The 23,266-nt window shown below is 43.4% G+C and overlaps 1 protein-coding gene across 1 annotated transcript in view; it reads left to right on the top strand.

The window, feature by feature from the left end:
• MTHFD1 (methylenetetrahydrofolate dehydrogenase, cyclohydrolase and formyltetrahydrofolate synthetase 1) overlaps positions 1-21,482 on the top strand; it is a 70,100-nt gene extending 48,618 nt beyond the window's left edge. The window contains exons 20-28 of the mRNA XM_065593759.1: positions 4,041-4,152; positions 4,276-4,415; positions 5,582-5,623; positions 6,636-6,736; positions 7,626-7,803; positions 9,883-9,990; positions 10,895-11,047; positions 20,144-20,252; positions 20,459-21,482. Of these exons, the coding sequence (XP_065449831.1) occupies positions 4,041-4,152; positions 4,276-4,415; positions 5,582-5,623; positions 6,636-6,736; positions 7,626-7,803; positions 9,883-9,990; positions 10,895-11,047; positions 20,144-20,233 (924 nt within the window). The 3' untranslated portion in view covers positions 20,234-20,252; positions 20,459-21,482. The remainder of the gene's footprint in view (positions 1-4,040; positions 4,153-4,275; positions 4,416-5,581; positions 5,624-6,635; positions 6,737-7,625; positions 7,804-9,882; positions 9,991-10,894; positions 11,048-20,143; positions 20,253-20,458) is intronic.
• Positions 21,483-23,266: the final 1,784 nt, after the last annotated feature.

Below are 23,266 nucleotides of genomic sequence, written 5' to 3'. Positions count from 1 at the left end.
TGAATACCTGCTAGTTGTTATGGTGGAGCAAGGGGGGCTAGAGAAAGGGGATCGAGGAAGTGCAGCTTCCTCTCCTTTGCTGAAAGCAATGGGGAGCTCCCTTTTCTTTCCCTGGCAGGGATCAAGGAAGTAGCAGTGTCCCCTGCACCTCCCCCTCCTCCTTAGCTGGTACACCGAGAGCCCCCCCTCTCAGTTTCTATCTCCTTTCACCACTGAGTAGAGTGCAAGATGATGATGATTTATCTGTATGTTTTCTCTCACCCCCATCCACTTGCTACATTTTACCCCGCCCATCCCCATCCTCAGTTTGAGTAAATAAATAACTGAGCATTCTTCTTCAAGTGATGGGTCCTGTTGTATTCCACTGTGGGTTACGCATGTGCTTGGAGCTGGGGAATTTGAAAGTCATGTCCATTGGTCCGTGCATGTGCCCTGGCTCACCTCGTGCCTTGGATCGAGAGAATAAAAGGCATGGCAGGGTGGACCGATCGCCTCTCCAGTTCCTTCTCATCACCACCTGGTCTGGGTCGGAACTGCTTTGCGTCCGTAGCGTCAGTCTCGTCCCTTAAAATATGATTTAGCTTGGTAAATAGTTTAGTTCGTAGTTTTAGTGTTTTCATAGTTCTAGTGTTAGATTAATCATTGGGGAACCCCCTCATACCCTGTACTGGGATTGGACTGTCCCAGGACTCCAGGCTTCACACTCTGCACTTGTTGCCCACGATCTTCTTGATCAGCGATGACCACCAACACCACATTGCAATCAGGTTCAGTATCTGCCACTCCTTTCCCATCCATACCCAAGAAGGGTGGGAACTCCACCTCCAAAAATACCTTATGGAAACAGCCATGAGCCCTCAGTCAGACCCAGGCCAGGGAACCTCCCTGTACATTGGTCTGACTCAGCAAGGAGTGAACCTCCTGCTGCTAAATGCTACACTGGTGCCGGAGAATCTGCCTCCATAGAAGCCCCTAGTGGGATCTTCTCAGGATATGTGTGAGACTAAGTCTTCCTCAAAATACACTTCAAAGAAGTCAAACTTGGCTCTGAGTAAGCCCAACACTTTAGCCCAAGAGAACTTAGTGTGTCCTAAGTCCCAGAGGCTTGACAAGAAAGCCCATAAACATCAAGCTCCATTGGTACTGATCCGTCGGTACTGCCATCGGCACCTCCCAAACCCCTGGATCCGTCAGCACCATCAAAGACTGTTCACTGACTATCCCAGCACTGTCGTTGTCAGCACCCTCTCCGACTCTGATAGTCTGGACAGAGAGACAATCCCTCTCAATCAAGGGAGAGCTGGGTCCCGTGAACTCTGGAATCCCCTCCTCAGACCCATTCCTTTCCAGAGATGTTGACGGCTTGAAGAAGTTTATCGCCAGGTCCTTCCTCGAGATGCAACTTCCCTCCAGCACCACCGCCTCTAGAACAGGAATCCGTTTTCGTCTCATCGGGAGACACCAATCCAGAGGAGCCTTCATTTCCTTACCCTACATCTCCTCCGCCACCCAAAACACTTATACCACCTTGGGACCAACTTCCGCATTTAGCTCTGAGCCACTGGCACCCTGTGACATGGTAGCATGCACGTCACCCTTTCAACCCTTCCTATTGGCTATATTGGGGGCCCTGGAACCGGGCACCCCCCCGCAAAGTCAGTGAGGTCTGCTAGAGAGTTGCTCCTTTCCTCCCCTGGAAGGAGGCACTCAGATCCCCCCCCCCATTGGATTCTTCCGAAGAGGAAGAGCAAGACACCAGATTCGGCGGTTCCGCCAGAGCCAGCAAGCCTGCCATCATCATCTCCAGAGGAAGCAGTAACCTCTATGTCTCCTGCTCCCCGATGAGTTCAGGCAGTTCCAGGATTATCTTGGAAGAGGATTATCCTGGGGATGAGGTTCAGGAATTCCAGCACAAACTCCTGGACATCCTCTACCCATCTGGATCCAACAAAATAGCGCTCCCCGTTAATGAGACTATAATGGAGTCAGCTAGGGTTGTTTGGCACACACCCACTACCTGCGCTCGCACCCCCAAGAGGGCTGAAAAACGCTATTATGTGCCAGCCAAAGAGTCTGAGTTTTTGTTTTCTCACTCCTCTCCCAATTCTTTGGTAGTCCAAGCAGCTTCCGAAAGGGCTAGACAGCAACATCCCCAATCTACCCCTGTTGACAAAGAAGGTATATCTATACCTACTGGAGAGAAAGGTCTTTCTGTCATCTAGCCGCCAGTTGAAGATAGTTGGCTATCAGGCACTACTGGCCAAATATGACTTTTTGAACTGCTCCAAGTTGGCGGAGTTCACTGACAGTCTTCCACAACAGGACAGAGCTTGTTTTCAGGCATTGATAGACGAAGGAAAAGTGGTAGCGAAGACCGCTCTCCAATATGCCGTCTATGCCACCGACACCTCCTCTAGAGCCTTTATCCCCTCAGTTGGAGGCACGAGGTGAGCCAAGGCGCATGCGTGGGCCAACGGACACCGCTTTCAAATTCTCCAGGTGCATGGTGCACAAGTTTAACCCGTGATGGAATAAAGATAGGGGCCACGCATCTTGAAGAAGCTCCAGTTACTGGTAAGTAACCTCTCTGCGTGAGGAGGGCTGGAGAGGACGTAACTAGAGCCAGTCACCATGGTGCCTGAATCACCCAGAAAGAGTCATTTCCTTACCACTCTTCCCCTTTACCTACACAACCTCTTTACACCCACATGCACATGTACCTAGAGTGTGTCTGCATTGCGTCTGGGAGCCCAAGTCCATAGACTTGTGGTGATGGGACGTAAGAGCCCAAGCTCCAGTCTGAGCCACTATAGCTACACAGGTATTTTTAGCGCACTAGCATGACCGAGGCTGGGAGGCTTGCTCCCAGCTGCAGTATAGACATACCCCCAGAGACCAGGAGCCTCCATGATGGTGCATTCTCTACTTGCGAGGTTCAACTCCTACATTTTCTAAACAAAAACTAGTGCAGATTTATGCTGCTTGGAGCTGGGAGATAGAAGATGCAGCCCAGTCTAGTGACTAACGCACTGGTCTGGGAATGGGGATTCCTGAGGTATGTCTACGCTGCAATTAGACGCCTGCGGCTGGCCAGTGCCAGTTGACTCAGGTTCGCAGGGCTTGGGCTCGCAGACTGTTTAATTGCAGTGTAGACATTTGGGTTTGGGCTACAGCCTGAGCGCTGGGACCCTCCTACTTTGCAGGGTCCTAGAGCCCGGGCTCCACCCTGAGCCCGAACATCTACACTGCAGTTAAACAGCCCCTTAAGCCAAGTCCTGCAAGCCCGAGTCAACTGGCACTGGCCAGCCACGGGGTTTTAATTGCAATGTAGACATACCATTGGGTTCTAATCCCAGCTCTGTGATTAGCATGCTGCATGATCTGAGGCCCAGATTTTTTTGGAGCCTAAATCAGTTTCGGAAAGGAATTAGGTACTTAGGAGCCTAAATCCCATCGACAGATCTGGGCCTTAGTGACTTGCCAAGGTCATGCAGCAAGTCAGCAGCGCAGCTGGGATTAGAACCCAGGAGTCCCCTTTGCCAGACCTTTGCTTCAGTCACTAGACTGCATTACCCTTTCTGTCTCCCAGCCCTGAGCAGAATAAATCTGCACTGTTATTTTGTTTGGAAAATGTAAGAATTTACCTGAGCTCAGCAGCACCTAAATACCTTTAAAAAGGTGGGCCTTAATCTCTCTCTGCCTGAATTTTCCTGTCTGTAATACTTGGACGATATAATGTTTGTGAAACGTTTTGAGCGCCTCAGACGGAAGGTGCTATAGAAGTGCCAAGTATTGTTATAAATTTAGCCATCTCTTTCCTGGGAAGATTAATATCTACACTTCTGCAGATTATTAAAATCCTGTTTGCTTCAGATTCTTACTACTGGGAATGAACGTTTGATCAGAAGGCTTTAAGAACTGCTGTTTGCCACAAGTGTATTTTTCTCAACCTCAAATGCTGTGGTCCTTAGCCTTGCAAAGTTTCAGAAGGTAACTGAATTTTCTCTTTTTTGTGTTTTCCTGCCCTCTCTCTCTTCCAGGGGACTCCAGTGTTCGTTCATGCTGGACCTTTTGCCAACATCGCACATGGCAACTCATCTGTCCTGGCAGATAAAATTGCACTGAAGCTCGTGGGTCAGGAAGGCTTTGTTGGTAAATTTATTGCTGTCTTTCCTCTTGGAAAAGAGACTTAAAAAAAAAAACAAAAACAAAAAACACAGAAAAAAAAACACAACTCTGCCCACCATTTTAATGCACTCTTTATTCCGTCTACAGTAACAGAAGCAGGTTTCGGAGCAGACATTGGCATGGAAAAGTTTTTCAACATTAAGTGCCGGTATTCTGGCCTCCGGCCCCACGTGGTTGTGTTGGTTGCCACTGTCAGAGCTCTGAAAATGCATGGAGGAGGACCCACTGTGAGTACTAGGCAATGCTTTCTGTAAGCCCAAGGGACAGTTCTTGTTATAAATGAATCCTTTTGAAGTTCTGAGTGTAGCTAGAGGTAAAAGCGGGCTAAGATCCTGACTTCCATGGATTTCACTGCGGCCAGGATTTCACCCCAGGGGATATGTCTGGCTCATTAATCCACACTTTGTTTTGTATCTGACTCTTGCAAACTTGATTCTGTGGGGGTTTTTAAGCCCTGCTGTTCCAGAACAACTCAGCTGCCTCAGCGGGTGCTGAGCGGAGAGGCACTTTTGCAATTACTTCCAATAGAGAAGCCTTCTGTCAGGCTTTGTTTTCTGGCCTTCCATAGACTACTCACCACTTGATTTGGTGAAGCAATCTGGCAGCTGTGGCTCCCTCTGGTGGCCAAATCCCTGTTACACTGTCTTGTTTGCCCGTATGGTTTCTGCGGACGCTACCAAATAACACTGTGGTACGTGCTCTCCCTGTGGTATGGCGATGAAGCCTTTGTCCCAAAGAGCTCTCAAAGCAAAGTTCTCCTAGGAACTGGAAACCTCCACCCACATTGGTAGCGAATCTAGAATTTTGCAGTTGTCAGCCCTCGCCTGCCTCCTCCCCTCTTGGTCCTTTCTGCCTTCCACCTGTGTCTCCTGCTGCTCCCGCATAGACTTTTCCCCAGTCCATTATCCCCTGTAGGCTTCATCTCCGCCCTGGAGCCTTCCCAGGTCTGAGAAGCTAAAATGGTTGTTAGCAAAGTGAATCACGTTTGGGTGTTGTTTTTCCAGCCTGGACTGTAGAGTTGTATATCCTTTTACTAACGAGCTCTTGTATGTGCCACTGGCTCTTTGGACAATCTGTCGTGTGCATGTTTTGTTTTGAGACTGTCAGTAGTAAAAGTTAATAATGTATCCCTGAAGACTGTACATGATTTTGTTTGGTACATTAGAGATGCATGCCCTGCTTGTTTTATTATTGTAATGAAGTCTCTGCACTCTAGGACATCTCTGTCACATCCGGGATATGTTATCTCTGCAATATCCTTGTATTAAAAAAAAGATGAGCAAGTGTTATGAAGAAAGGCGACTGCAGATTAGGGTCTAATTCTTAACCTGGAATGAGATACAACTCAGTGCAAATTGCTAGCATTCATAGGAGTCTCTTGGGTTTCTTGCAGGTCACTGCTGGGGTACCCTTACCAAAGGAATACATTGAAGAGGTAATTCTGATCATTATAAATCCAATTGTTGCCATTGGCTAACCAGCTGCTTTAATTGTCCTGCAATGCATGACCAATAACTAGTGTGCATCACTTCTGCTGCTGTCAGAGTATTTTGTATCTTAGCCTGTAATGTTTCATTTTTATAATGACAGTTTGGCTGTGCCCTCTCAAGCAGTTATCATAATTGACCTCGTCAGTGTTCAGAGCTTTTGGTTTCTCCTGAGCTCACGTAATTGTCCAAGTGCTCGATTTTTTTTTTTTTTCATGGTAATATCCATTCTGCTGCCTATGACCCCTTCAGTGCTGGAGCTGTGTATAGATTAATTGCCTTGCTGAAACACTGTCACTTCAAATATTCAGGGTTTCTGTGTAATTACTCCTTTCACAGACTTTCTTAGCATCAGAGGAATATTGTTTTTGCAAGTGTGGGAGGGAAATAGGTTAAAGTCATAACTCTACATGGATGCATTTGTATACTTGGCTAATTAGCATGGCCCCTGTGTAATACTGAGGCTCACGTCTTCGCTTGTGGAACTTCTATGTGAATTCCCCTTTGCACAACTAGTAATCAAATGGCCAGCATCCCATGCTGATAACCTGAAACACTGCAAATGTAAAGATGCATAAACCCAAAGCAGTTAAAACAAACTTCAAAGTGTCACGAAATTCAGTGTTAATGACATTCAACACTTCACAAGAATGTGTCATGGATGAAAATGAGGCTTTACTGTAGGAGTTATTGAGCTTCTGTCTCTGCTTATGCAGGGAATGGATTAAAAGGAAATCAAGGACTTCAGAGACTTGATTCCTTCCACCTTTGGTTGGCAGCTGAAACTAACTGAAGATATCTTAAGCTGTTAAGCTAGTAATAATTCTTTGATTTCATTGTTCTGGTTAGAAATGGTCATTCCTTTATCATTATTAGTTCCATCTGCCATTAAAGTCATAGATTCCTGGTCGAAGTTTCACTGCTCCTCACAAATCTCTTTTCTCACTTTTATCGTTACAGAATCTTCAGCTCTTGGCACTAGGTTGTAGTAACTTAGGCAAACAAATCCAGAATGCCCGGACCTTTGGCACTCCCGTAGTAGTGGCTGTCAATGCTTTCAAGTAAGTGAGACTAGTAGTCAGAGCTGTGTTTGCAGCCATTCCACAAGTGTGAAGTGCCAGTATTCTGAAACCTTTTTCTTGCTTTCTATACAACTAATGTATAAACTAATACCAACTAATATCTTGCATTGAACAAAATTGTCTGATAAATATTACTAAGAGAGCTCCTTTGTCAGTCTCTTAAATTCTTTTCCCTAGTTTTAATCTTGATAAAATAGGATTGTTGATTATTGAGCCAATAATTTTCATTCTTGCCAGCCAAATGATTGTGATCGGAAGATGCTTCTGGTGTCCTGAAGATTAAGTACATAATAGTCTATGTTGTAGCTATTGTCCCTTTTTATACAAGCAACAAAGCTTTGAACTGGTATTAAATTGATTCCAGTTGCAGATAGTAGCCAGTCTGAAACTGAGTAATCAGCTAAGGATTTGCCGCCCTAAGTGAATAGTTTATGATATGTAGCCCAATATCATTTTTTGCATCTAAGAGACGTGCATTATATCCATCCAATCTCCATCCATAGACCAACAATGGTATTCGCTTTCATGGTAGTCTCTTGCGTCCTAGCACGAGAATTATGCTGGTGACACTGACCTCTATATAGGACAGGAACAGCTGAAAATACAGGATGCTGCTCTGTCGGTCATAGATTTCTGTATAGACTGCAGGAGTTGGGGAGAGAGCTGGCTGTGCTGTGGACTGGCTTCCTTCACAGAGATAGTGGAGGCCTATGTGAAAATCTCTCCTGACTGTTACAGAGGGTCTGCTGGTTTCTAGGATTGCTTTGTTCAGCATTTTAGGATATTTTGGAGGGAAAGATATATGCTGTATGTTTAAAACAGACAAATCGTCTGAGTACTACATGTGTATACATTGTCATCTTTACAGATCTGATACAGAGGCTGAGCTGCAACTGGTCATTCAACTAGCAAAAGAAGCTGGGGCGTATGATGCGGTGAAGTGCACTCACTGGGCAGAGGGGGGGAAAGGAGCTGTTGCTCTGGCTCGGGCCGTTCAGAGAGCCTCGCAGGAACCGAGTAACTTCAAGTTTCTCTACAATGTGGAGGTGAGAACATGCATTGACCCCAGGGAGAGCTTATGTGACTTTAACAAAAATGTTTGAGGACATTACGGATTAGAATTACAGACATGCTTTGTGGTCTGGGATACTTCACGGAAGTGCATTGTATCCATTTGTTGGAGTTGCCTAGATTTATTTGCTCTTAAGTCAGTGGTTTTCAACCTGTGGTCTGTGGACCCCTGGGGGTCCGCATACTATGACTAAGATTTCCAAAGGGGTCCGCACCTCCATTTGAATTTTTTTTCGGGATGTGCAAATGTAAAAAGGTTGAAAACAACTGCTCTAAGTAGCTGAAGATCACCCTAAAATCTGAGACTTCCCTTGGATCCTAGATCTTTTGAGTCTGGGCAGTGAATTGTAAAGTCTCTTTCCTTGCGTTTTGGACAACTGAGTGGAACTCAGAGTGTGAAGCCCGTCTACCGTAGGCAACCATGGATCAGGGCACTGGGGGTGTTTACTCCTCAGACTGAGATGCATTTTCCAGGCCATAGACTGAAATGAAGAGACCTGGAGAGGTGTTTTGCTCCACTTATGATCTTTCTTAGAACTTCAGAATGTGCCTCTTGCTTTGCATGGGGTGGAACTCAGTGAAATCTGCTTGCCCGACCACAGAACAAATACGTGATCAATTTATTTTATATCCAAGGACGAATTTGATTTGAACTCTATTGTCTCGAGTCCACAGAGTAATCAAATAATCATTTAATGTCTCACAAGGATTGAAACTCATCTGTTCTAAATACGTGGAAGCTAAGTGATACGTTAAAAATACTGCAAGTAACTGGAAACGTGGTTTATAAATAGAGTTGATGGATGTTTCAAGTAACTCTAAGATTGTTACAGATGTAATGTGCTCTTGTAGTTCAGTTTCCGTCCACACCTTCCTCATTCTGGAGTTTTCTGCATCTCTTCTAAGAATATGGAGGACATCTCCATGTTCTACTTGCTTTTAATCCTTCATTTCCCATTTTCCCCTTGATGCTTTGCATTGCAATTAATGACTTACTAGCCAAGGAGAGACCCATGCATTCTTCAGCCAAAAGGAGGGTAGCTTCCTGGATGTCAGTATGTCATGGGCATGGGGGACAAAGTGAAAGAAGGAAGGAAAAGGTAAGGGGACATGCTTACACACACACACTGGAGAGCCACCCCAGAAACACTGATGTGATGATAATTTCATATTTAAAGTACACATGTCCCTCCCCCCACTTTGTTGTGGGCGAGTGGGTGCTGCACTGACCCCAGTTTTTCGCGTGCCCAGCCGGACACACCTTTAAAGGGGTCTGATTATCAGAAAATGCCAAGTAGCAACCCCATGAAAATCATGCCTCTTAAGCTGTCTTGAGTTGGGCAACAAAATCACTCATCACTTTTGGAAAAACATGACTGATGTGCCAAAGTTTGGTTCTTTTATTGAAAGCCAGTGCCAGATATTCATGCTAAAGTTTCACAGTGCTCCAGTGAGAGTTACTAAATGGTCCATGAGCCTGGCTTATACATCTTCCAGTCAGTCTCTCCAAATCTGGTGTCAAACGCTAACCACCAGGTTCTGGCTTGAACATGTCTGACTTCCTCTATAGCAGAGAGACAAGGTGTGTGAGGTAATATCTTTTACTGGACCAACTTCTGTTGGTGAGAAAGACAAGCTTTTCCTTCCTTATCCTCTCTTACATGCTGTTTGTTTCCCTGAGTACCTAGAAGTGCTTTGGACTTTCAAAAGATACCTTCCCCTCCCCCCCTCCCGTAAGTGTTTCACTGTTGTAACCAGGTTGGATGGTTAACATGTAAGCTCAGCTTAAAAAATGTTTACACATATTTTCTTGCTTCTGGTGACAATAAATGAGTCTTGTTTGTCCTACTGTCAAAAGAAACCGCTGTAATGTGATTAAGTGAAACCTGTTTTGAAAACCCTCAAATTATTGTAGAGCTCTATAGATCTGCAAATAGAAATTGTTGTAATAGCTGCAGGTTGCGCATCCCTTGACATATTACAGGACTAAAGAGCTGCTGTGATGTGACAGCCCTTGATAGACTGGCCATCATTGACTTGTTTCTCTTTTCTAGCTCCCAGTTGTAGAGAAGATCAGAATTATTGCACAGCAGATTTATGGGGCAGAGGACATTGAGCTATCTCCAGAGGCAGAGCAGAAAGTTGTAGTGTACACTAAGCAGGTGAGTTCTCCAGGTCACTGTTGCTCATTGTCTTTCCCCTTTAAAACATCTGCACTAAACGGTTGTGTTTTTAAAATGTGAATTCCATATGTGAAGAGCTGTGTCAGTGCTAATCAAACCATGCACCTACAGACTGGAGCCATTGGGCACAGCTACTGGGAAAAGGGGGGTGTTCTGGATAGGAACTTACCCAGATTGAAACACTGCCTCCCCCGATATTTTAAGTCATGTCACTATCCTAGCTGGTCTCTCTTTCTCCTTCTGTAATAGGGCATTGGTGATAATTCCATCCCTTGCAGCTAGGCTATGAGAGTTAATGTCTGTAAAGGGTTTGGAAGCTGAGTGCTGTTCAGATGCTAGGTGTTTTCTCCGTGTCTGGCATGTTTTGAATGACTTCTCTTTTGGAGAACATTCTTTTGTGAAATTATTTGTATGGCTGCTCCCTTTTCATATTTCTTACATATCCCTTTATATTCTACAGACCATTCATATCATAGCCGTGTAATTGCTGGTTCCTCACACCCTGCAATTATATTGATCAGATAATCTAAAGACTTCAGATGGGCTGAGAACTTTAATTTTGAACTGTTAAAATCAAAATTAATTTAAAAAAAACAACACAAAAACGCTCAGTTACATATTGGATTCCTACAAAAGCATTAACCTCTTCTCTGATTGGATCTGGCCATGATAACGTTTGTTTTTTCCTTAGTGACTGGAGAGAAGAGGAAAGGTGATACTGTCAAATCAGTTCTGTATCTCTCAGGTTGTAGGAAAAGCAGTTACTGAGAGATGAGTTGGTCTGTTAATCCAAAGAATGGCAGAACCAAGCAGATTACATAGATGAAAGTTTTATTTTTGCACTTTACAAATGATAATTTTTTTCTCCTTCTTGTTTCCCCAGGGATTTGGGAATCTGCCTATTTGCATGGCTAAAACTCACCTGTCGTTGTCTCATGACCCAGAGAAGAAAGGCGTGCCTACAGGCTTTATCTTGCCTATCCGAGACATCAGGGCCAGTGTAGGTGCTGGATTCCTGTATCCATTGGTAGGAACGGTAAGTGTCATAGTTAAAACCTCAGCCCCATAAAGGAAAAACGTTTGGAAAAAAAGCGTGTGCATTCCAGTTGGTGGTTTGAATCAGTGGTTCTTGCAGGTATCCTACAAGAGGGAACTCTGCATCCCATACACCTTATCGATGTAGATTTACAGAGTGTAGTAATGTGTCAGTGTAGTGCTCCCATTGGAGTGTCTGTACAATGCGCTGGATGCCCTTGATAGTTTTTTTAAATATGCTAAAATAAACAGACCCCCTCAGTTCCTTCAGATAATTCCAATATCCAGCAGCAACATAAATGCGGCTGATTAACTGACCTTACACGTGGTCCCAGAGGCCTGGTCTATACCAACGCTGTAAGTTGATTTAACTTACACTAGTTAAGTTATGTAACTTAAATCGACGTAGCTTAGATCGACTTACAGCGGTGTCTACACCGCACTATGTTGATGGGAGAGTGCTCTCCCATCGACTTACCGCATTTTCACCAGACCCACTAAATCGACGCTGCTGCATCAATTGCAGTGGCACCGATTCAGCCAGTAGTGAAGGCAAGTCCAGTTCCACACCTAGCCCTAACCAGTGCCAATTTCTTCATGAGCCAGGGCAAAAAGGGAGGGCCACACAACCTGCCATGAGGCTAACACTTCCTCTCCAGATCTGCACCCCAGGGTTTGAGTTCTCAGGGCCCTAACAGAGAATTCCCTGCTATCTGTCCCATCTTACGTTGAAAGGGCTTTGGGTAATTAGTGTCTGTCCAGCACAGCACCTGCATATACCACTGATAGAACACGTCACTCCTTTTCCGTAATACTACAGCGTAATTTAGTCTGTTTAGAAGTAGCACTCAATGTGCACTATACAGTCAGTGATGCAATGGGATATTTATTACTTTCCTTGTTATGTGATTGAAGGAATGTTTATTACAGCAAAGACTCCCAGAATAACACTGGCCTTGAACAAGCTACTTAACTTCCCTGAGCGTCCCTGTCTTCAGAATGGGGATAATACTTAGTTCACAAGCGTGTTCTGTAGCTTGGAGTTTCTAACTGTAAAGTGCCTTGAAATTCTGTAGCTAAAGGCTCTGTATAGCTGCAGAGAATTAGTTAAAAAACTACTTGAATGCATCAAAAGCAAGGTAAGCTCCTCCTCCTGCGTTGCAGTAAACAGTTGATTCATACTCTATTGCTGCTGCTGATACTAAGAAGTAAACCAAATGGGGAGCACAAGGCAATGAGGAAGCAAGCTCCATTTGCCAAATAAAGGACAAAAATCAATTGGGAAAGTTCATAACCATTTCATTGAAAGGGGAAGGTCCAAGTGCTACAGGAAAGTCAATAGCATTTCAACTCCCCAATTTAAGGAAGCAATATATTTGATAGCGAGATGCACATTTCAACTGCCCCTTACTGTAAAGTCAATTATCAGATATAAATAGGAAAATACAGGTTGTAGGACGAAAGAGTCTTTAACAGCTTTACCTCATTTTGAACTGGTAGTGTTTTTAATTTAAAAACTTGAGAGTCTTGTATTGCCAGAAGCTTGGGAGTGGACAACAGGAGATGGCTCGTTGGACAACAGAGGGTTAAATCATTCGTTGATTGCCTGTTCTGTTCATTCCCTCTGAAGCACCTGGCATTGGCCACTGTCATAAGACAGGATACTGGGCTAGCTGGATCATTGGTCTGACCCGGTATGGCCGTTCTTATGTTCTTTCCTGTAGCCAACAGCAGCTACCCTAAAACCATATGAACTTAAAAGAAGAAAAAAGTGCATGTGCTCAGAAGTCCAGGGTTGCTTTGTCAAGGTGGACTATCACTGACAAAGTAGTACTGTTTGTGCAAATATCAGTAAGACTATTAATGCAGTTTCATCTCCAGAGACCTGAGCTCAAATCTAGCCTGGGTCAGAAGTGAAATGAATTTGGTCTTTATCTGATGTTTGTCCACATTGTAAAATCACAATATAATTTGGCAAAAGGGTCCATTCACTCTGGTTAGTAGAGACCAGAATAGCTAGGGTGGGGAAGGTCAGGATGAATGTGTATTACTAGAGTTGTAGAGAGAGACTTGCGTTATGCTTGCCAGCACTGTGCCAAATTTTAGGTGCTATTATCATTCTTGAGTACTGAAATCCCCCTTTCAAATGTAACACTAGTGCTCTTAGACTTGACTTTAATACAATTGAAATGATGAGTAGTGTTTTAGATCTGTGGGCTTAAATCTTAATCACTTCATTGTAACTAGATTTTGTTGTGTTTGAGGAAATCTTAAAAAATTAAATTATTGATTTTTAACACCAAATAGAAGAGTAAACAAAGTCAGTTAGTCATGACGAGCAAGGAATTGCCTGCCTCCCTAAACAGCTCAATGTTCCTTTTTAAATCCATGCTTAAAAAAAAAAGCATCTATTTAACTAGAAACAAACAGTCCCTGAAGTTAAAGAAAAAAAAAACAAAAAAACCCGGAAAATGAGTTTTAAGTATCCTGAAAGAGTAATATTGTTACCATTGCTCAGACCTTCCGTGCTTAGTCATTAATGAGAATTCACATAATTCTTCATGGTTCAGGCACGCTCAACAATTTGATTCCTAGAGCATCTTGAAGGTTATTGATCCCCAGTGGCTACTTATAGTCGCTACTTACAGACATGGAAACAGTTTTGGTGCCATGTGAACAAAGTTAAATCACAGGCATTGTGTTTAGTTTTCTCAGACTTGAGCTGCATCTAATCCGTTAAATTAGATTCAGTCACTGCCTCCAAATTGGTTGGTTTGTTTGAAGGGGGTGAAAAAAGAGCAATAAAAACCACACAGAAGTGGGGAAGTGGCATCATCAGCTGGAGATGACCATGGTGGGAACAGGATCCAATGAGAAATCTGATGGGATCACCACCCTAAATGGCTGATGTAAACAGTGCAGAGTGAAAGGGAGCTACAGACAATCATGTCCAAGGAAATAACATCAGCGTTAAAGGAGTGCCAGAAAATCTGGAGGGAAGGAATCTAGTGCTGTTTGGGCAGATGCCGGTAGAAGACTTATTAAATGTAGTTTCTGAGTGGATAGGGCATGGAGAGTGTTATCCCTTCTTGCTGCAAGTGGTAACTGTCCAAGAGCCAAATGCTGCATTCGTTGATTGAACAAGAAGAACGTGGCAGTGTAAATATTTCTAAATTACCCACGATGAAGGAATTAGTCATGTCTCATTTAAATAATCTCAGCCATCTTTAAAAAGAGTGCTTTGTGTTTGGGACACAATGAAAGAAATTGAGCCCTTTTCCATCATTAATTACATTCATTGCAAACAACACAGAATTTAATCCAATGACTTTTGGAGAGTTTTAAATGTTGGTGAACCACGGGGTTACGTATCTTAGATCAGATGTATGAGAGAGGGATGTTTTCAGAAATTAAAACCAAATAGAGCCGGCTTGTTCTCCCATAGCGTCAGTACTGCAAAGTCAGTCCTGCTTTCCAAATGTCGAAAGTACTTTTTATGGGCAAGACATTAACTCTAATAGACACAATCACATCAGGATTAATAGAAGATTTATGATTATGGCCCTGACCCTGCAACCAGATCACACTTGTGAAAGTAACCACCAAGCCCTTTCAACTTTAGAGGGGCATGATTACAGGATCCAGCTCTGGGGAATTCAGACTGTTGTCTAAGCTCATTATGGTGTCTCTACCCTACAATAAAAACCCATAGCTGACCTATGCCAGCTGACTTGGGCTCAAGGGGTTGGTGTAGACGTTCAGGACCCTCCCACCTTGCAGGGTCCTAGAGCTCGGGCTCCAGCCTGAACCCAAATGTCTACATCGCAGTTAAACAGCTCTGAAGTGTCTAATTGCAGTGTAGGCATACCCTTAGATCAATAGTCCCCAAACTGTATGTGCGCCTCACCCCCAGAAAGGCATGGAGGACTGTTTAGCCCTGCTCTGCTCCAACCCCAGCTCCCAGCCGTGACTCCACTCCCAGCTCTGGCTCTGCTTCCGGCTACAGACCCACCCCCCAGCGGCATCCCTGGCCTCACCCTCTGGTTCCCAACCTCAGCTCCCCATCCCAACTGTGGCCCCTCTCCTGGCCCCGGCTCCAACCGCGGCTTGGGGAGTGCGGGGGGGCATGGGCAGAGGTAAGGAAGGGTCATGAGGTAAAAAGTTTGGGAACCACTGCCTTAGATAATAAAATGTTGGGCCTGATAAGTACTTAGAAATGGGTGAAATTTTCAAAAGAACCTAAGTGACTTAGGAGCCAAAGTGCCATTGACTTTCAGTGAGACATTGGCTTCTGAGTGCCTAGGTCACTTTTGAAAACCGGTTACTAAGTGCTTTTGAAAATTTTTGCCTGTAATATATAATAGGTGCTTGATTGTTGGGCCTTTCTTTGTTTTTGTTTGTATTTTTAATCCTGTGGGTGGATTTAGTGCCTCTCCATGCGTAACTAGGCAATGATAATCACTCTGCATTCTTCAATTTTTCAGTGCCTCCATTAAGGAAAACACCCCACACCCTCATTTACATCTAGTTTTGAGAACAGCAGAATGACAATAAAAATGTATGAATAATTGTGAACATTCATAGAGATAATCATTCTCTTAAAATGAGATTACAGTATACTGTGTAAGGATGCAAAGTGTCTTAAAAGATGCTGAATTTTATGGCAAAATCAGGCTAAGATCTCCTATTTAAAAAAAAACTTGGATTTGTAAATTTCTCAGGATTAAGACACTGCTGATGCATAACATTCTTTATATATCATTTTGGAAGGTGAATTTAGTTTTGTAAGAAGCTGAATAGTAGACAAACAGTGATTTGACATACAGTAACCTTTGTTCTAGAAGAGGCCTTTTTAGGAGATAGCAAATGATTGTTATGCTGAAAGTTAGCTGCAGTATTTACTTGAATTCTAGAGCATCAGGGAGTGAATTATTTTAGGCCCTGATGCTGCAACTGCTTGTGCCTATGTGAAGCCCCACTGACTTCAATGTGACGTTCCAGGGGTTCATGTAGGCACAGTCAATTGCAGGATCAAGGACCCAATGTTTTCCCCTGCCACATCTGTAACCTTCTTAAAACACCCCTTTAGTGTTTTCATTTATTGTATTAAACAAGAAGCTGCCCTTTTAACATCATCATAAACTAGGACAAAGCTTTGAAAGGAAAGTTTAATCATCTTCTAAATCTTCTGGTGTCGAGTCAGCACTCAAAGATTTTTATGCCCTTCTCAAGGAAGAAACAGAGCAATTAATGTCACACGCACTAAAGAAACCATTAATTCAGAGCCGTCTTGTCATCCACCCTGTCTACAAAGTTCAGTGTACGTGGACAAGTGTATGGCATCATTTAAAGCCAATGAGATCTATGATATTAGGAAGCACAGATTAGAAGTAAGTGCAGCTGGTATCCTGCATGCATTCCCATCTTTCTATGCTAATCCATGTGATGGAGAAAATGGTTTGCTGTGGAGATGCACAGTTTTTGCAGTTCACAGGCTGTTGTGTTCAGGGTACAGTGTAATTTTTGTTTAATACTGTGATTAACTTTATGCTCAACAGTATATGGGGGGTTTCTGTTTTTCCTTTACAAGAGGTGTTTACTTGAGATTACAAGCTTATTGATCAAAGACAACTGTGTAGATGTAATATACCTAGACATTTGTAAAGTGTTTTACAGTAACTCCTCACTTAAAGTCATCCCAGTTAACGTTGTTTCGTTGCTGATCAATTAGGGAACATGCTCGTTTAAAGTTGTGCAATGCTCCCTTCTAACTTCGTTTGGCAGCCGCCTGCTTTGTCCACCGCTTGCAGGAAGAGCAGCCCCTTTCAGCGAGCTGGTGGGGACTTGGAACCAGGGTGGACCGGCAGCCCCCCTATCGGCTCCCCGCTCCCCTAAGTTCCCTGTGCAGCAGCTGCCTGCAGTTAAGCTGTGTCCCTCCCCCCACTGCCATGTGCTGCTCCTGCCCTCTGCCTTGGAGCTGCTCCCCGAGCCTCCTGCTTGCTGTGGAGGGGGGCTAATGTCAGGGTGTCCCGTCCCCCCCCACTCCTACATCCCACTTACCCCATCTTCTCCATATAGAGCAGGGTGGGGACATGGAGGGAGAGAGACGGAGAGCCTGGGGCAGCAGTTGCTGTCTCAACTTCCTGATCCACTTAAAAAGACAATGCACTTAAGAGTGGGTCAGCTTACTTACAGGGGCAGTGTGCATTTCACACTCTCTCCCACACACAAGGTGTGTGTCTGTCTCTGTCTTTCTCTGTCTCCCCTCCCCTCCATTCCTGCTGCCTTGTAGAGTGTGAGGCTACATTAACAACGTGTTAACCCTTGAGGGCTCAGCTGAGTGCTAGTTCATCATTTAGCACAGGGGTTCTCAATCTGGGGGTCGGGACCCCTCAGGGGGTCACGAGGTTATTACTTGGGGGGTTGCAAGCTGTCAGCCTCCACCCCAAACCCTGCTTTGCCTCCAGCATTTATAATGGTGTTAAATATATAAAAAAGTATTTTTAATTTATATGGGGGGGTCGCACTCAGAGGCTTGCTATGTGAAAGGGGTCACCAGTACAAAAGTTTGAGAACCACTGATTTAGCAACAAGACATTCCCTGGGAAATATCCCACCCTCTTCCACCCTCTAACTTCACCATCTCAACCAAGCTTCACAATCATCATAGCTGTGAACAGTATTAAATTGTTTGTTTAAAATGTATACTGTGTGTGTGTCTATATAATATATATTTTTTTGTCTGGTGAAAAAAATTTCCCTGGAACCTAACCCCTCCTATTTATATTAATTCTTATGAGGAAATTGGATTCACTTAACATCATTTCACTTAGTCGCATTTTTCAGGAACATAACTACAACGTTAAGTGAGGAGTTACTGTACTTTGTAAAAAGCAACAGAGAGTCCTGTGGCACCTTTAAGACTAACAGATGTATTGGAGCATAAGCTTTCGTGGGTGAATGCCCACGTCGTCAGACGAAAGCTTATGCTCCAATACATCTGTTAGTCTTAAAGGTGCCACAGGATTCTCTGTTGCTTTTTACAGATCCAGACTAACACGGCTACCCCTCTGATACTCTACTTAGTACTGCATGACAGTCTGTTTTTTTATTTTTTTTAAAGTACTATGAAATGTCAGTAAAGCGCACATTAAATGGAATAAGAATGGGGTGACTGATCAATCTCGAAAAGCAGCCAACAGTGGGGAATCATCATCAAATGGGGGTGTTTCTAGTGGGTTCCCATAGGGATCAGTTCTAGGTCCAACACTATTCAACATTTTAATCAGTGATCTGGAAGTAAGTATAAAATCACTGCTGATAATTTGCAGATGACACACATATTGGCAAAAAAGTAAATAATGGTGAGGACTGAGCAGTCCTACAGAGTGGTCTATATCGCTTGGTAACCTTGGCTCATTTAAACAGAATGTTTTAATACAGCCAAGTGCAATGTAATACATCGAGGAACAAGGAATGCAGGCCATACCTACAGCATAGAGGGTTGTATCCTAGAAAGCAGTGGCTCTCTGGAAAGGATTTATGGCCAAGCAACTCAATGTTAACTCCCAGGGCAGTGCTATGGCCAAACGAGCGAATGCTGTCCTTGAACGTACAAAAGGAGGAGTGAGTATAAGTAGGGAGGTGATTTACCTCTGTATAGGGCATTGGTGTGACTGATATTGGAATAGTACACACAGTTCTGGTGTTAACTCTTTAAAAAAGATTGGAAAGGGTGCAAAAAAGAGCCACAAAAATGACTTGAGGGCTGGAGAAAATGCCGAACAGAGAAAGATTTAAATAGCTAAGTCTGTTTGGTTTAGCAAAAACAAGATTGAGAGGTAACTTGATTACAGTGCACAAGTACTTTGGTACTCGGTTTTTAATTCCCATGAAAGAGCTCTTTAACTTAGCAGAGTATGGTGTAATAAGAACCAACGATTGGCTGCCAAGGACAGACAAATTCAAATTAAAAAGTAGGCACAGATTTTTAATAGTGAAGACGATTAACCACTGGAACAAACTACCAAAGGGAGTGGTGGATTCTCCATCTCTTGAGCTCTCCAAGTCAAGACAGGTTGCCTTTCTGGATGATACGCTTTAGTCAAACACAAGTTATTGGGCTCAGCACAGGGGTAACTGGGTGAGGTTCTACGCCTGTCAGGTACAGGAGGTCAGGTTAGATGATCTAATGGCCCCTTCTGGCCTTAAAACTCTATGGATTTATGAATGTTGGTGCTTGACAACTGAGCAAGCGATGGCATTGGCTTGTGTAGGCAGGTGTAGTGCAAGCTTTCCCACTCTGTTCGGCCAGTGCACCGCTGTCCTGACTTAAAACAGCTCTCAGAACTTCCATACAGTTTTATGTGACTGGCTGTTCCATCCAGTGGAAGTGAGTTGCCCCTCCCCTCCTCAGTGCAAGCCCAGCTTCTGTCTTAAAATCCATCTCTTTTTTTCAAGTCAGTACTGGGCACTTAGGTAGTGCCTTCAATCCTTGGCTCTCCGAGCACTTCTGACGTGTTCATTATGTGTATATCTACACTGAGCTGGAGGTGTGAATTCCAGCTTGAGGAGACATCACCATGCGAGCATGATCGGAGCTAGTGTGCTAAAAATAGAATGCAGCCTCAGCAGCGAGAGAGGCTAGCTGTGCTGAGAATGTCTTGGACAGGTATGTACTCACGGTGACTAGCCCCTCACACTGTCATGCTGTACTCTATTATTTTAGCCCACTTGCTCTATCGGAGCTAGTGCAGCTGTGTCACCACAAGCTAGAATTTACACATCCAGCTCGACATGCAGACATACTTGAAGGCCCCACAACAGTCCTGTGAGGTATTGAGATCCCCATCTTACTAACAGGGAAACCGTGGCACCGTTATTGCCTCATCCAGCATATGAGTCGTTCCATTGAAATCAGTGGAACTATGCACATGCTTAAATTTCAGCACATGCTTAAGTGCTTTGCCGAATCTTGGGCTAAATCGTTTGTACAAAGTCTCACTGAGTCAATGGAAGAGCCAAAAACAGAACCAGGCCCTCATAATTCCCAATCCCAGACTCTATCCACTAATACACTTTTCCTTCTGTCTGCTAGATGAGTACTATGCCAGGACTTCCTACTCGCCCCTGTTTCTATGATATTGACTTGGATCCAGTGTCAGAACAGGTGAATGGGCTGTTCTGAAAAGAAATGTTAACCAAAGGTAAGTCTCTGACGTGGGCTAGGAGCCTTGCAAATCTTTGGGTTGTACTTTTAACTCCTGAGTTAAGGGATTTACTCCCATCTAACTATGAAGCCATATGTTTCAAATTGTATTTGGCTATAATTCCTCCTAAAAGTTGCCTTTGATATGATAGATATCTATATCTATATATTTATTAGTAATTAAGTTTTCATTTTTCTTTCTAGCTACCAGAAGATTACTTGATGAGTAATGCAAACTCAGTTATGCCCTGATTTAAGACAAAAGAAGATATGGCTGAGAAAATGCAATACATGAAGTGACTGGGAGAAAGGAGCATTTGGAAACGAATGAAAAACATGCATTTATTTTTTTAATCTGAATAAATTTTTAAAAAATATTTTATTTCAGGCTAACTTTTAGTTCAGTGAGCGTAAGAACTTGTAAATCTTATACACTGATGTTTTTAATTATATTGCCTTCATGAACCTATTGCTCTTACCCTTCATAATTGCAGATGGAGCAAAATACAAAACCTGTTTTTAATACCCTCTGTCTAGCTCTGTGATTTTTACTTATTAAAATGTAACAATAAAATTGCAGTTTCTTGATTGGTACAGTGTTTACAACAATCCAGGGCTTAATTGGTTGTTTTTAAATGTGTTTTAGAGCACAGGTACACCTTATCCCTTAATGTCTGAGCACTGTATCTTCCTACTGCACTTAATTCTATAATCCATTGCTAGCTAGAGAAAATGTGCCATCAGACTGCACTAATTCAATGAAAAGTAGGCAGTAGGGAAGAATCTCTATGCTTCTGTTCTTCCCCTAATGTTTCTGACCATTAGTTTCTGCTTTGAATTTTTCTTGCGGGCGCCTGCACTCTATCCAGTCTTCTCTTAAGAAAGCCCTGTGATTATCTGTGTTTCTGTTGTTACCTACTGAATTGTTAATGGAAGTGGAGCATATAGACTTTGCCTTTTTGGAGCCCAGCTCTCCATGCTCTGGCTGGGGACGGGCAGCTGTTCCATATGTGGTTTTTAAAAGATGTCTGATGAGCGAGGATGAGATTTGTAAATGACGTAACAACTTTTGTTGAAATCCCTTTTTTGGTGAGCAATGACAGCACAAGCACTGAATCAAATGGTCTGTAACAGGGTTTGCCGTAATAGGCCAAAAAATCACTTCATAATGTGAAAATGTAGTTACAGCCAGACTTGTAATTAACACAAATAAATTGCTAAAATCCTTCAAGAGTTCCCTGGGTTTTAATATATGCATTGAGATGAATGAAGTAGAAGTTAAGATGAATGAAGTAGAAGTTATTTTTGTGATGAATTTGGGGACTGTACAGGGCAGCAGTCCCAGTATTGACAAGTAAAAGTGATTATTGCAGTAATACTGTCGAGCCTGCAGTGCACCACGGTCTCTCAAATTTAATCCGGTTTCCTTTCCTGGGTACTGCATGTCATCTGTAGGGAAATAAATGACCTGAATTATTCAGTGGATTTGGATGTACACAGTTGACTGTATGAGATCTGACATGAGACCACCAGTTCTTTCAGTGTATCTATTGACTAGAATAACTTGCCTATGCAAGCAGCTAAATATTTTTGGATAATTCTTTCCACATAAAACTGCAAGGCCCATATGCTTGAGTTCGTTCTGGACCTAACATATGTTAAAGAATTGCTCTGACTGGAAGAAGAGTTGATGTAGGTGTATGCTCCAGTACATGGGCTTATTGGTAATACACATACACTATATATATAGCAAGCTAGCAAGGAGAATAATTATGTAACAATTACATGGCTGTCACAAGAGTGAAGTTAGAGTAACTTAAATTGTCATAAGAGCTGCATTTAAATTTTCCTTTATATAATATCATTCCATTGAGAACAGCTAATCTTCACGGCATAAGCCAGACCACTTGCATGGGGTCAGGAAGGATTTTCTCCCCATATTTAATAGTGCACATGGCTAGGCACCCTAGGAGCTTGTTCATCTAAGGCATCCTGGACAGGCCACTTCTGGAGCCAGGATGCCAGAATAGATAGAGTAAGAGGCTGACTAACTTGTCAGTTTCTACATTTAATACTTGTTTCATCTTGTGAAATAATAGAGGCATTCATTCTCCATAGAACATTTGTGGATCCGAAGCACTACATTTTATCATGGCCTTAGCTACCTAAATGATGTGACTATATGGAGAGATCCTTCTGTAACATGATCTAGGATGTCACCTAATTTTGCAGAATGATGGCCAGCAGTGTGCACTGAGTTAGTGTGCATGCTTGAAGTTTCCCCTCCCACATCCTCAACATCTTGCTCACTGTGAAACCAGAAAGAAGCTTATACCACACATTGCATCACCAAGACCCTCATGCAAGCAAGAAAGCTTGAACAACCGATGTTGAATCCATGCCCATCCACGGCAGCCTTTGATCCCTTGGCAAATTATTCCCTTGCATTATCATCTTGCTCTGAAGCTGCATGAGAAACAAAATCTTGTCTCCCCTACAGTATTCCAAATGCAGGGTATTTAACCTCATTTAAGGAGGACTTATATCATTGAACCTGAAGTGATGTAGCTGAATTAGTGACCCTCTGCCTTTGTTGCCTCACCTTCTCTATTCCCTTGTTCTTGCCTCCTACTCACTATACCTTAGTACTGACAGGCAACGCTAAACTACAGGGGAGTGGAATTGTGTTGTAATTTGAACCCATATCCTACCCAGGACAGGTATGGAAGGGTATTAGCCCCCAGGAAATGTGTGAACTCAAGTCTGTTCATAAGCAGTAACAGTTTCTGAAATCAGGATCCGTGTGATGTCGCTGGGCTAAATGTACATTGCTGCATAGATGAAAGTATTGAATGAAAATGGCAAGTGGAATTCCAAGAGCACTTTACGCTTGCTTTACAGCCAGATCGTACTGGTGAGCACCTCAGCCAAGGACTGAGTGGGCCCAGAAGGGAACCCTGCCAGTATTACTCCATAATAATCTGGGAGCCTCAGGCGCAAAACAAAAAGTGG

Source organism: Chrysemys picta, chromosome 4 (genome assembly GCF_011386835.1).
Source record: "Chrysemys picta bellii isolate R12L10 chromosome 4, ASM1138683v2, whole genome shotgun sequence".
Lineage (NCBI taxonomy): Eukaryota > Metazoa > Chordata > Testudines > Emydidae > Chrysemys > Chrysemys picta.
The sequence above is the reverse complement of the archived record's forward strand: the minus strand, read 5'-3'. Positions and strand labels throughout refer to the sequence as shown.